At 38.0% G+C, this 15,078-nt stretch overlaps 2 protein-coding genes across 3 annotated transcripts; both read left to right on the top strand.

Annotated features, from left to right (window-relative positions):
- The first annotated feature begins 823 nt into the window (after nucleotides 1–823).
- LOC112182076 (carotenoid cleavage dioxygenase 7, chloroplastic) lies at nucleotides 824–4,905 on the top strand. Of its 2 annotated transcripts, XM_024320505.2 has the most exons (7): nucleotides 824–1,595; nucleotides 2,453–2,581; nucleotides 2,673–2,804; nucleotides 3,347–3,619; nucleotides 3,731–3,816; nucleotides 4,138–4,458; nucleotides 4,573–4,905. In XM_024320505.2, exons 1-7 carry the CDS (start codon nucleotides 833–835, stop codon nucleotides 4,717–4,719), a joined length of 1,851 nt encoding a protein of 616 aa, XP_024176273.1. In that variant the 5' UTR covers nucleotides 824–832; the 3' UTR covers nucleotides 4,720–4,905. The 2 variants fall into 2 exon arrangements, with proteins under 2 accessions (XP_024176273.1, XP_024176274.1); XM_024320506.2 differs by lacking the exon at nucleotides 2,453–2,581.
- A 7,397-nt stretch (nucleotides 4,906–12,302) lies between these two features.
- LOC112165601 lies at nucleotides 12,303–14,690 on the top strand. The gene is made up of 4 exons (XM_024302176.1): nucleotides 12,303–12,459; nucleotides 12,743–12,820; nucleotides 13,052–13,137; nucleotides 14,505–14,690. The coding sequence occupies exons 1-4, from the start codon at nucleotides 12,303–12,305 to the stop codon at nucleotides 14,688–14,690; spliced, it is 507 nt and encodes a 168-aa protein (XP_024157944.1).
- The last annotated feature ends 388 nt before the right edge of the window (nucleotides 14,691–15,078 follow it).

The following is a 15,078-nucleotide window of genomic DNA, read 5'->3' as shown; positions in this document are numbered from 1 at the left end:
CCGCCTTGTGCGCCGCTGTCGTGGCGATACTCAGAGCGCCGTCGCGACTCTGCTAGGGTTTTTTACGGTCTGGTGTTTTTATTAATTGTAGGCTGGATTTGTTTCATAGGTTAGGTCGGATTTCTTTTCAAGCTTATTTGCCATTCTGGCTGATTAGATACATGAGATGAATATTGGCTTGTAAAACTAAGCTCATTTTGACTGGAGATTTTTTTTGTACAGTACTTCATATGTGAATAAAAGCATATCTCCATGTTATTCCATTAATGTTGACAAAGTACTGAAATAAAACTTTATTTGTTTTGACAAAAATATTTTCATATATATTAAATATATAATTATTAAAGAGTATTAATCTCACAATAATAAAACTAAGAATTGAGAAACAAAATATGATACTAAAAAGTATATTGCTCGAAAAGATCTATGTGTTTAGATGACTAACTTCGCTTTTCAAGAGCTGACTAAATGTAAAAAACAATATATATATATATATATATAATAACAATAATAAAAAATTAAAAAAGGATATCGATTTGGAGAGTTTTATTTTAATTTATGCGGTGACTAAAGCATAGGAGAGTGTTTTTTTGCAAAAAATCAGAGATTTTCTAGCTTCGACATTTTATCTTTCTCTAGATATAAATCATATAACACATGCCATAATAAGATACGTTAAAAAAATCAATGCTCTAGATTGGATGGGAAATTGAGAATTTATAAATGATGAGTTTCATTTAACATCATATGCGCACCAACATGGCCTCTATATAATTCGATTGGAAGCAGGATGCTGTCGCCATTAAATTGCCGCCACCTCCAAATACCCAATATGCAAGCCAGCCCCTTTCAAGTCATTCCCAAACCAATATTTCCCTCACCGATAAACATACCTCCTGTGCACCGACGTCCTCCCTCGCAACGAGCTCTTGCCATCACTACTTCCACAGCCAATGAAACCCATACTCCAATTACCATGTCAACTCTAGAAGTGGTCGATGCCTCCGTGGCCGACTTCTGGGACTACCAGTTCCTCTTCGTCTCACAACGCTTGGAAACAAACGAGCCCGTGGCTCTACAAGTCGTCGAAGGTGCGGTCCCGACGGAGTTTCCTTCCGGAACATACTACTTGGCGGGACCGGGGATCTTCAGGGATGACCACGGTTCGACAATGCACCCTTTAGACGGTCACGGCTACCTCAGGGCTTTTACTTTCGATGGGGTTAATGGGGATAAGTTCAGTGTCAAGTTCATGGCGAGGTACGTGAATACTGAGGCAAAGGTGGAAGAGCACGACCCGGTGACCAACACGTGGCGGTTCCGACATAGGGGGTTGTTCTCGATGCTGAAGAGAGGAGAGAAAGTTTGGAACACCAAGGTGATGAAAAATGTGGCGAATACTAGTGTGTTGAGCTGGGGTGGGAGACTGATGTGCTTGTGGGATGGCGGGGAACCATACGAAATTGAACCAGAGAGGTTGGATACCATCGGGAAGGTCAAGCTGATGGATGGTTGGGATTCAGTGGTGGAGAGGAGAAGCGATGGTGGTGATGTATGGGATGTTGCAGCAAGGTTGCTGAAGCCGATTTTGTACGGTATGTATCATGTGTAATGGTCATGAAGAAAACTTAAGGTCCCGTTGGGATAGAGTGATTTGTAGTTGAGGATTTGGATTTGAGTCTCTCAAATCCAAATTAATCATCCCGTTTGGCTATCTTATTTAGTGGGTATTTGGATTTCTCCAAAATCAGCCCAGAGATTTCAGACAGCAAAGGTTGATGATTTCAAATAACTAGGGGATCCTAGTTATTTGAACTCTTCAGGTCTTCAACTGAAGAGAAAAAAGACAGATCGCAGCGCCTCTATTTCTTCGTTTCTCGTCTCTCTTTCCAAGGTTTCTGCACATCCTTTGATCGCCTAGCTCTCTCTCTCTCTCTCTCGACTCAGCCTCTATAGCTTCTTCTACATCGTCGACGAGTCCTTGACTCAGGCAACAGTGGACGAGCTTTCTGCCGCCGACTTCATCCCTTCCGAGTCAAGTTGCAGATTGCTCTGATGGTTGACTTGGCTAAGTTGGATACTGTGTTCTAATATTGCAAAATCTAAATCTTTAATTTTAAATCTTCACATATCCTTTTTCAATCCAAACAATAAAATTTCAAATACAAGTGATTCAATTCTACAAATTTTAAATACATGAGATTTGAAATTCAAATCCAAATCAAAATCTTGTTTCTAAACCGGGGCTTAAGTGAATTGCTCCGGCTTATTGAAAAGCCCACAATCTTTTAATATAATGATTATATGTAGTGAACTCATTACTTGCTGTGTTTTTCTTCTTCTTCTTCTTCTTCTTCTTTGGGGAATATATTGTACTTGTGCAGGAGTATATAATTTGGGGAATATATTGTACTAGTTCCTAAATAATTTTGAGTATATAATTTATGTGCAGGAGTGTTTAAGATGCCAGTGAAGCGATTATTAGCACATTATAAGTTCGATGCTCGCAGAAATAGACTTATTTTAATGTCATGTAATGCAGAAGATATTTTTTTACCGCGCAACAATTTTACATTTTATGGTAAATATTTGAATAAGTTATAATAACTCAATAGTTTGATTTTTCAAATGGGTTAAATTAAGTAACTTCTTTCTTTCTTTTCCTGTTGCAGAATTTGATTCAAATTTTAAGGTGGTTGGAAAGAAAGAATTCATCATCCCTGATCACTTGATGATTCATGATTGGGCTTTCACAGCCACTAGTTATATACTATTTGCTAATCGTGTCAAGCTTGAATTCACAGGTAGTTACTTCGATACAAACACAATTACTTTTTCAAACTCATTAATATTATAGACGATTCCCATAATAAGTAAATATCTTGAACAAAAATAATTATTTATACCGTTAGATTTATATTCGATGGTGATTGAGTACGATATTCTTGGTCAGTAACTGACCGTATGAACATTATTGGTGAGCAAAATTACTCAACAACTACCGGTGGTCATAATAGAAATAGTTAAACAGATGAATTCATGATCTAAATCTTCCTACAACGTTCCTACCTAAAGATTACTGACAAAGCCAACATTCTCATCCCCTGGTTTCTCTTCCTTTATTGACGATGAGTAGACCAAGCCGATACTAGAGCATAAACAGAAGATTCAGAAACCTGAACTTCGGGCTCAGGCTTATTTTTTACACCAATTAAAAAAGGACAATGCAATCATATACCCATGCACTTCTCTAATTTTTCTTATTTTGAAAATAGAAATATCAGCCGACATGCAAGGAATGGATATTGATGAGCTAGTGTTTGTAATGTTGATGATTTAAATGCAGGTGCAATGACTTCATTTTGTGGAATTACTCCAACAATTGCAGCATTATCAGTGAACCCTAGCAAGGAAACTTCTCCCATATATGTGCTTCCTCGGTTTCCTAATGAAGTGAATTATAATCGAGATTGGAGAGTGCCTGTTGAAGCTCCTTCACAATTTTGGCTGCTACATGTAGGCAATGCCTATGAGAGTTTGGATGAAAATGGGAATTCGGAGATCCAAATACAAGCTTCTGTTTGCTCTTACGAGTGGTTCACATTACATAAATTACTTGGTAATTAGTAAATTACATGCTTTCACAGATCCAATCGATATTGATCAAAGTACTCCTTTCTACAAATGTAAATAAATTGTACTAATTTGGTATTGCTTCTGTGGTGGACAGGATATGATTGGCAAAGTGGTAAACTGGACCCTTCGATTATGTACTTAAATGGAAACAAAAGCAAGAAAATGCCTCACCTTGTCCAGGTTTCTTTCTTAATTAACAAATTCTCATGTATATAGCTAGACCTGACAATTCCCAGTTCCAATTAATGTTGCTGTGTTTTTTTTTTTTTTTTTTTTTCCGGTTAACGAGTGAAACCCTTACCGGCCACCCCCTCTCATGTGCAAAGAGTGCATGTCAACCTTGGCCTATACATATAACGTCTTTATGGATGTGATTTTACCTTTACCTCACAGGGCATAGTGAGTGAACTTCAGGGGTTAGGGTTAGGGGTTTTCGAACACAATTGTATTGATCACACATTTAGTCTCCATCAAATAAACGATTACTAAATACTAATGCAGGTTTCCATCAACTTGGATACCGGTACCGATGGGATCTGTCAAAGATGTGATATTGAGCCATTAAACCAATGGATCAAGTCATCAGATTTTCCCGTCATAAATCCAGCATTTTCAGGCAGCAAGAATAAATACATATATGCAGCAGCTTTTTCAGGTTCTCGCAGGGCATTGCCAAACTTTCCATATGACATGGTGGTGAAGCTCAATCTTTCAACTAAATCTGTGCGCACATGGTCTGCTGATAGTCGAAGATTTATCGGCGAACCCACTTTCATAGCCAAAGGTTCCGAAGAAGATGAGGGTTACATTCTTGTGGTTGAGGTAGTTCAAGTGGAAAATTATCAAACTCTCTCAAGCATTCCATACTTTTAGCACCAACTCAACTCTAAATTAGTAGAGACTTACATAGATATGATATGCTTGTATTAATTGCAGTATGCAGTTGCAGTTCAAAGGTGCTATCTGGTTATCTTGGATTCAAAGAGGATTGGAGCGGCTGATACACTTGTGGCAAGACTTGAAGTCCCCAAACACCTAAATTTTCCTCTTGGTTTTCATGGTTTCTGGGCCAGTAACGAATAGTTTTCGTTCTCCTTTTGGTTTTAGGACACACAATGCACATATCTCACGCCAGGCCAAATTGGTGACATGACATTGTGTGCCTGTTCAGAAGATGTATTTGTAAAATTAGTGCAGCGTTTCTTGTTGGCAGAGTGCGCAGTTTAAATATGCCCCTAGAAACTTAATTTACAGAAACATATTAAAAACAACGACTAAATTCAGTTTACTTCCTAACTTTGGGTCAAACATAGTTTAGTGCTTAATTTTATTATTTTCTTTTTTCAATCACGACCATCTCTATACTTCCAAATTGCATCAGCCGTGTCCAAATTTCAAAAATGACTCTATTTGTGATGTTAGAAAATAACTTGTCATCGACATGAGGGCCCACTTTTCAACCCATAAGAAGGGCACCTCCCCTCTTGAGAGTTCAACCTTCATCCTCACACGAGTCAGCCCAAATCACCTCTCCTTATCCAATCCCTCGAGCTGCGCCACCTCACTCTTCAAAACCTAAGTCCACCACCAATTCGAAACCCAACATCACAATTAATCCAATTCAACCAAAATTTCCAAAACAAATCAACCAAAATTTTCAAAACAGACTGCGGCACCGAGATTCAGAACCAGCTTGAGACTAGACCCCAACAATACACCACTTAGTTGTACACAGAGCATAAGCCTGAACCCAAGTAGCGCTTGGATCTAGACACGATAGACAGAAGCAAACGACCTCAGGCTGCATCGACCAAGACAGGCCGATTCAGACCCAGAACTTTGTGCAGACCAAAGACATACGTCTCCACCATATCATCTTAATCAAATTCCGACTGTGAGCCCCAGAAATTTATTGTCGAGCTAAGTTGAGGTCGTTGGGAAATTAATTTAAGATCTCGTTAATTATTAAAGTGCTCGAGAATATTTTTAGAATTTTCACAAGGTGAAATTCTTGATTTAATAGTTTTGGAATTTTAGAAATTATTTAAGAAAATAGAAAATCACGTGGTCCGATATGAGTCGTCCATTTTCTCCACTGCTTAATCTTGGTTGTTGGATTTCACTTAAAGGGGGAAGTTCCAGATCAGACGATCGTGATTGGTCTAGAAGCTTCGAGCTTCCTCTACCCAAAAGATGGGTCGTCAACCCGGAAGGAAGATTCGATCGGAACTTCATCCTCCAGCCATGTCCAACTGGCACATCAGCACCATCTTCTTCGTCTCAATGTCGCCATTACCCCTAAGGTCGTAGTTCGTCCGATCGTTGATCATGGAGGAAGAATCGAATGCCAAAAGCTTTTGCAGCTCTGACAATTCTTCATCTTTTTCTCGTGACTCCAGCCACCGTTTAGGGTGTTTGTGGTATCGAAACTCATCCTCTTATCCTACTACACATCTGTGCAATTATTTTTGAATTCGATTAGGTTCAGATGATTTGTGTTTCTGGGTTGTTCCGGCTGTTTCTAGGCAAACTCTGGTGGCTCTGGCGGCTGTTTGTGGTGGTTGATATACGAAAGACGATCTACTCTTCGTGCTATACGTGCTAGTGTAAGTTGTTTTCAAATTTGGTCAAGTTTTGGAGAAATTGCATTTTGGGTGCACATGGTTACCGTCGGGGATACTGTTCCAGTGACCATTTTGCTCATTTTTAGGTTGTTCTGACTCGATTTTTGAATTATTTTTTTTTGAAATGGGGTTTGGAACTCAGCCTAGCTGGAAAACTCATCCCCACGTCTAACATTATCATTTATAATAATAGAAGAGTACAACGGGGAGAACATCAAGCCAACGCCCCGTAAACAATAACAATTATCAACATAGAAAACATCCTCAATAATAATAGGACACTCACCTAATCATAGTTCATCTAAGTAATTAATACTATACTACACCAAAAACGTTAACACACAACACTTTTTGCACAACGAAAAAAAAAAGTGTTGTGTGATGAAGAAAAGTGAATCACACATGTTTACTAAACTGACGTTGTATAAGGTGGTTAAAATTCTGAAATTTTTGTTTAGAAGGTCATTGCACAATAGTTACAAGAATAATCTGTTGTGTGAATCATAAAAAAAATAGCGGCAGATTTCCCTCCTAGATCGACTCAAATTTGGCTCCAAATTGATTATACATAGTACAACAGTATAGTTATATCTGTTGTATGAGAGTAGCATGCAAAACATGATACAACGGTTTTTACTTTTTGTTGTGTGATAAAGTGGGAAATATTTGGATGTGCCTTTATTTGGCCCAAAATGGCACTAAAGCCCCCAAAAACCTCCAAGTTTTGATTGAAATATAGCACCAGATTGATGATCCCACAACCAAATGAGTTGTTTCCGTTATGTAAATGAGCATTGCCTAGCATGTTACTTTGGTTGCATATTATAGTGGGAACTTTTCCCTCTTTGGAACCTTAGCTAAGGTTTAATTTGTTCACAATCAGACAACAAAACTTCATCTTTATGTTATCTGATTCATAAAGCAAAAATTAAAAGCCCGCCTTTGACAACTTAATTAGTTAGCTAGGTTTATTGGATTTGCTGTCTCCCCGTCAACACTTTGTCAAAACAGCCGTTTCCTCTCGTCGAGCAGCTCTCTTGTCAACTTCATTAAAAACCATCACTCTCTCATCAAAACACCATGGGTCTCTCATGAAAACACCATCTGTCATCAAAACACATCTCGATTAGGTCTATCTCTCAGAAACCATGCCAACCCATTCCCTTTCTCATCTCCTCTCACCTGCAAACCAAAAAGGAAGAAGCTCGGAGTTTTGATTCTAAGAAAAATCACCACAAAGGTAATTCCCACCTCAACCAAAATGGTGCGACTTTAAGTTTAATTAACAGAAGCACTAACCTCGTTGTTCTTGCGCAGCCCACTTGAAACCACTGAGCAGATCTCTCTCTCTTTCTCTTTTCTCTCCGTCATTCGCTATTAATGGTGCACCGGCCACAAACTCGTCTGTAGTGAGCAATTTGACGGTGGATCCTACCAGACTTAACCTCCACAGTGATCTGTCAAAGCTTGTGGGTTCAGGAAAGATTTCAATTCCACCTCTCAAATATGGGTCATCTAAATTCGTGTAATTCATGCTTATTTTCATTAGTTATGTGATTGTATTGAACTAAGAAAGCAAAAACAAGCATGCCCACAAAGAAAAAAAATGACGTAGTTACTGTGATTGTGTGAGTGGTTTCCCACGAATTCTCCTTCTCTAGATTTGGACTATTCGCCCCATTCTACCATGTTTGGATTTCCTGATTTTGATTTTAGGGTTTTTTGTGGATTTTTTTTCAAGGGAAAAGACTGTTGCTTTAGGAAATTGGATAACTGATTTGTCAAAATGGAGATAAGGTTTTTGACATAAGTAAATTGCTCAAGTAATGTCGTAACAAATAGCAATTTTGTTTGATTAGAGTCCAGGGAACAAAATAGTATTTGATCGGTTCAGACTTACAATTTATAATATCTAAATTGGTGGTGAGTTGATGGTGTTAGTGTTAGGAATAAGATTTGATCTTTTCATGATATTGTTAGACCCCAAAAAGTGAATTTAGTTTAGGCTTAGCAGATTCAGTGTTCTTTTTGCCTTTGCCTTGATTGAAGATGTATATTCTGTTCAGTAAATTGATTGTAAATTCATGGAAAAATAGAGGGTTCGGTTACAATATTGAAAGTTTGGAGTATCATGGTGACTTTCAGTTTCCATTGGCTTGTATTGCTTGAATGTTGAATGTCAATCTTACTTTCCAAGCTGAGATGTGGTGATTTTTCTTCAATTAGTATTCCATAAGTCAAGGACAACATTTCAAAAGAGGCCTGATTGTTTTTTTTTTGTGTACAAATATCGTTTTGAAGTTTGGATATATTTGTTTTTCACCTCAGGTATGATAGTGTACTAAAAGCAAGTTGTGAATACGGACTTTAAAAACATGTATCTATTTGGTTGGAACTCGTTTTCTGAGCTTTTGTTTTTTTAGTTTCTTCTTGTTGGGACAGAGATTATGTAACTCACACACACACACACATATATATATATTTATATTATTTATTAAACCTTGAATATAATGACACTGGTGGTTGTGTGCATGTGATAACCTTTCATTTCCATTTTGTCACCTTAGCTTGTTTTATATGCTTCCTTTTTTTGATTTCAGAGTGAGGGAACTAGGAATAATTGACAAGTTCCGCTTGGCACAAAACCTTTGGCAACAATTGACAAGTTCAACAAAATTGTAAGTTAATATTGTATATCTATGTACACTGAACTATGTTGTGGAGAATATATCGCTTGGTGGTCCGGTCTCAAATGTATTTGTAATAAGTTATGCATGAATCTGACACTAGAAAGGCACAGAAAATAGCTATTGGATGATATAAAGTTTTGACGTTTATTATTATATCTTCAAGAAGGAAGCTGAATTTTTGATAGTATAAGAGAGGAAAATCAAAGTCCTCATTTAAAGAAACTAAGGGTTAGCAACACCATTAATATCTAGAATTGCTAGCATTTAACAAAACATGTTCTACAAGCTTCCAAATCCTGCAGATTCTAGTCTTGATTCAAGAATGCCAATAGGTTCGGAAAAAACTATGGTCTTTGAGTAGTAAGCTTGCATTGAGCGCTGGTGGTTTTATTGAACAAATTTCATTTAGGTCTTGTCTAGTCGTGCATTATGGAAGCTAGGACTTGTTGAGGTTTGGATTAAATCTGATGACCTTGTTTATTACTCTCAGCAGCAGCACAATTAGGGCATATCCGGTGGAGTTGGAAAAAGCTGTAGAGTGAGTTTGACTCGTGCACTGAGCTTCACTGCTATTGTTGGTATTCATTGCTGGAGCTGGATTGGTGATTACTGTGAGCTTCATTGTTGAATTTTTGGACTGCTATTAAATTTGTTTTGAAGATTTAATTTGTTGAAATCTATTGTTCCATGTTTAATATATATCATGGTATCATTGGATTTAAATAGGAAAAATGTGTAGGACTGGTTTGGTTCATATATACTATACATCTGCAGTTAATGTTCTTATTGGAGAATTGTTTGGATGTTGTTTTAGCATAGCTTTCCCAATGGAGAATATGATCTGTGTTTGTTAATGGACCTCCTTTTATTTTTATTTTTTTTTGCATTTTTGTTTTTGGATTTGCTTAGCCTAAATGTATATCAATTTGTTTTTCTTCATATATTGTGGTATATTGTTCTGTCTTGTTATTGGATTTTCTTACCCTAAATGTATATCGATTTGTTTTTCTTTATATATTATGCTATTCTGTTTTGTCCTTGTTATTGAATTTGCTTGGCCTGAATATATGTCGATTTTTTTAAAAAAAAATCATTGCCTGATATTGGAGCATGTATATATGTAAATAAATTGTTGTCGGTGATTAAGAGTACCGGAGTTTGAATTGGTAAAGTTTATGGAACTTAGTGAATGCATGTAGGATATGTCATTGGGGTTTTGTTGCTCGATGACTTAGTTTTGGTTTGTGGTTTTTGTTTAATGTAGATGGATAGGTCATGGATGCATGCTGATAGGAGATCTTATGAATATAAGTTAGGGGTGGCAGAGTTTTGTGAGTTTGCTTTGGGAAATGCTAGAAACCCTAGCCGTACTTGTTGTCCTTGCACAAAGTGTGGAAATGTGAAAGATTTTTCTGCACAAGTGATAAAGGATCACTTGTTTGTAAATGGGATTGACACAGATTATGTGAAATGGACAGAACATGGGGAGGTTGTAGTGGAGTCGGGATCATATACGGATAGTGAAAGTCTTGAATCATAGCCAATTGAATCTGACTCTGTACAGGGTAACATGAGGGCAGATTATGAAGTAGAATTAGATAGTGATGTGGAGTTAGAAGGTGATGAGGATGAGGAGCTTTCGAGTGAGTGTAATGAATTCAAGAAATTTGTTGACGATGCCAACAAACCCTTGTACCCTGGTTGCAATAGGCATACCAAGATGAATGTGCTTGTGAGGCTTTAGAACTTGAAAGCCAAGCATGGGATGAGTGATTCGGCTTACTCGGACTGGTTGATTGCCTTTGCTGAGTATGTTCCGGAAGGAAATGAGATACCTGCCTCTGTGTACGAAGCAAAGAAGAGTTTGAGTGCATTAGGAATGGATTACACCAAAATACTTGCCTGCCCTAATGACTGTATTCTGTACAGAAAACAATATGCCGATGACACTATTTGTCCTACATGTGGTACATCTAGGTGGAAAATATGCAAAAACAAGAAAGAAAGATAGGGAGTCCCTGAAAAAGTCTTATGGTATTTCCCTCCTATTCCTAGGTTCAAAAGAATGTTTCAATCAACTAAAACATCAAAGGCCTTAACTTGGCATGCCACCGAGAGAAACAAGGATGGCTTAATTTGCCATCCTGCAAATTCTGCGGCTTAAAAGTTGGTAGATGAAAAATGGGCAGATTTTGGTAATGAGCCACGAAACCTATGACTTGCATTGTCATCGGATGGGTTCAATCCCTATAGCTCCTTAAGCAGCAAGTATAGTTGTTGGCCCGTTATTTTGGTAACCTATAATCTACCTCCATGGTTGGTAATGAAGAGGAAACACATGATGCTTACCTTATTGATATCGGGCCCTAAACAACCGGGAAATGACATCGATGTTTACCTTGAACCATTAATAGATGACTTAAAGCTGCTATGGGAAGGGGTGAATGGAGTTTACGATGCTATTAAAAATGAAACTTTTACTCTTAGGGCTATACTATTCTGGACAATCAATGATTTTCCAGCGTATGGTAACCTTTCAGGGAGTATAGTTAAAGGCTATAATGCATGTCCAATTTGCCTTGATAAAACAAAACCTACAAGGCTAGTTCACGGTGGAAAGATGGCCTACATCACTACTACAAAAATTGAATCAGACGACGCATCATAGTTTTCCATCGTCTGATTGATTTTTATTTTTTTGTACGTCGTTTTTATAAAATCCGTCATCTGATATGGAATTATGAACTAGTTCACAAGACGTTTAAGGATAAAACTGTTGTATGACCCTAAAAAAATTGAGCGGCAAGTTTCCCACCATGTCTGTGGTGCCAAACCTCGTCTCAAACCCCAAATTTTCCCCCAACATGTATTAATCATATGACAAGAAATAATAAAACTGTGGTCTGATTAATATGTTTGGCAGAAAGGAAGGAAATTTCCCACCATCATTTTTCTCCAACTCCCCAAAGAGGGAAGTCAAATTGATAGGAGACAAATTTCAAATTTAAAACTCATGTACTCAGACCACATTTTTATAAAATTCTGTTGTGTGAGTCTTTGCAGGGCTTGTCCAAATTCATAAAGCAGGGCTTGAAACCCTACACTTAAGTAAAGAAAATAACAAAAATAACAACAGATCTACTCAGAATCCAAAACCTTCACTCCTCACTCTCGACAGCGCCCCGCGCCTCACTCTCTCTCGACACAAACCCAAACCCAAAACCAAAACTAAAACCAAAACCCTCACTCTCTCTTCGACAAAGCTCTCTCTCTCCTCGATAAATCCTATCTCTTCTTTGACAAACCCCAACCAAAGCGCTCTCTCTCTTCGACAAGCCCCGACCAAAACCTAATGGGTTATTCAATTTGGGAAATAGCGAAGGCCTTCATCGACGACCACTCCAAGCTCACCGCTGACCTATACACCCAGGCCATCACCGTCGACCCCAACAACTCCGAGCTCTACTCCGACCGCGCTCAGGCCAACATCAAATCCAACAATCTCACTGGTAAAAACCCCTCCTCTCTCTCGCTCTTGCAATTTCCGAAGCCTGTTCTTCGTCATCTTCTTGTTTTGTCTCTGAGACCTAAAATTGAAGAAATTGAATCAGAGATAGGAGACCTCAGATTGCCAGGACTTTGAAATTGGAGTCGGATTAATTAGGGTTAGGGATTTGTGTCGATTTTCGAGAGGCTTCAAGATTTTGATCGCGATTCAAGTTGGGACGACTTTTTGGTATTGGATTTGAAATTCAGTTATGGGTCACTAAGATTTGAATTTTGTGGTTTCAGTATTGGATTCGAACATTGGAGCTGTGGATTTGGGATTGAAGGCAAGAATGTCAAAATTGGGTCTAAGAAGGTTTCTGGGTAAGCAGGTATTAAGGCTTTGCAGTCGATCAATTTATGTTTGCTTAATAAATTGATATGGTTAGGTTATGAGGAAATTAGATAGTTGCTTCCCAGCTTGATTACGTTTTCATGGTGTCGCCATTCTCTTTTGGATTGTTCAAGTTCTTGAATTTCCTCATCTGGGTCTCATTCAATTTTTTCTGTTCTTCAATCTTCTGGGTCACTAAGATTTGAATTTTGTGGTTTCAGTATTGGATTCGAACATTGGAGCTATGGATTTGGGATTGAAGGCAAAAATGTCAAAATTGGGTCTAAGAAGGTTTCTGGGTAAGCAGGTATTAAGGCTTTGTAGTCGATCAATTTCTGTTTGCTTAATAAATTGATATGGTTAGGTTATGAGGAAATTAGATAGTTGCTTCCCAGCTTGATTACGTTTTCATGGTGTCGCCATTCTCTTCTGGATTGTTCAAGTTCCTGAATTTCCTCATCTGGGTCTCATTCAATTTTTTCTGTTCTTCAATCTTTTGGGCTGATGAGTTTTCTCTCAGCTTCCTTAATTTTTCCATGTTTTCTCATCTGGGTCTCCTTGTTTTCTCAATTTCAAGTTTTTTGGGATTCAAAGTTGGGGGCTTTTTCCTCAATTGCTTGTTTCAGTGACACAAAGTTGGTTAATTCTTCCTTTTTTTGGGTCTCTTTTGTTTTGGGTTCTGGATCTTGTTGCTACTGCATGCTGGGTTTCTGGAGAGATTTTGGTTCTGGGAGTTGATCATTCTCAGTAGATTTGGTTTTTCTTCCTTGAATGTTAGCTAGCTACTAGGTGGATTAGAGTTGGAATTTTTGATCAGGAAGTTGGAAATTGAGGCCTGTCTCAGTGTTGTAAACTAGGGGATGTGATGGTTTTTGGGCTTTTAAATTTTGTGTGAGGAGCTTGAGCTTCTTTGCTATTGCCAACTCTGTGTTGGAGAGGAAAGATCCCACATTGGAAAAGTGACAAAATATAATATAACTTATAAGTGGGTGGATCTCACCCAATTGTACCGAGACATTTTGTGATTAAAACCCAACACTTATCGGGTGGTTAAGTTGGGACAGTATCGGTACAACGGTGGACCACGGGCCACGCTTGTCGCTGTTTAACATGGTATCAAAGCGGGTCATTCTCCAATTGCGTCCCCACGTAGGCACATATCATGTGCCTAAATTGGAGTTCCTTGTATTGCCATCGAAATATTACCAAGTATCCAATGTGGGCCTTGGATTGTATTGACCAAGTCTCCGATATGAGACTTGTATTGGAAATTGGATTAATTACTTTCACGTGCAGACCTAGAGTTAGGTTGCACGTGAGGGGGCGTGTTGGAGAGGAAAAATCCCACATTGGAAAAGTGACAAAATATAATATAACTTATAAGTGGGTGGATCTCACCCAATTGTACCGAGGTCTTTTGTGATTAAAACCCAACACTTATCGAGTTGTTAAGTTGGGACAGTATCGGTACAACGGTGGACCACGGGCCACGCTTGTCGCTGTTTAACACTCTGTTGGGGGCCTTCAGGGAAACAATGTTTCATGCTCAGGGAACTTGTAGTGTTCTTCTTCCTTGAATGTTATTAGAAGCACGTTTTTGTTCTCAGCTATTAAGTGAATTGGACGTTTTAGTTTAGTTTCTAATTTTACAATGTCTTGACTCTTTGAATGTAGGTTCAAACTCTGACTAACCGCAAAGAGAAGTTCCGTAAATTTCTTGAATCGTATAAGCCGAGTCTTGTATACTTGCAAGGAGAGCAGCTTGAAAATGATGAAGTTGGTTCTTTTGCCTGGAGAGATGCTGATTTGCCAACTGCTGAATCTATATCCGACATCTTTCCACATTGCCTACAACTGTAAGTATTAATTTTGTTTTTTTTTTTTTTTATCTTGAGAGAAAATTTATAGTGAGGTTTATTGTTTAGAACAGATGCATGAATAATGAAAGAAGTGTTGGTGTTTTGGGTAATCAGATTTTAGTTGAAGTAGAAGAATGTTATTGTTTTATGTTTGAATTGAATTACTTTGTTTTGTAGTTGCAAATTCGCTTGCTTTCTATGTTAAGTTCTGTATGTTACGAATTTGTTCTTATTTCACTTCTCTAGTTCTTCATTTGGAAAAACAGAATACTGAGCTTCTCACACATTCTAATCAGTGTGGGTTTATTGAAATAGTATCATCTTTAATATTTTGCTATTTCCAAAACTGGGCTTTTGTTATAGGTGAATGATGCATTTTCTAGTCATCC

This window comes from Rosa chinensis, chromosome 1 (assembly GCF_002994745.2).
Source record: "Rosa chinensis cultivar Old Blush chromosome 1, RchiOBHm-V2, whole genome shotgun sequence".
NCBI lineage: Eukaryota > Viridiplantae > Streptophyta > Magnoliopsida > Rosales > Rosaceae > Rosa > Rosa chinensis.
The sequence above is the reverse complement of the archived record's forward strand: the minus strand, read 5'-3'. Positions and strand labels throughout refer to the sequence as shown.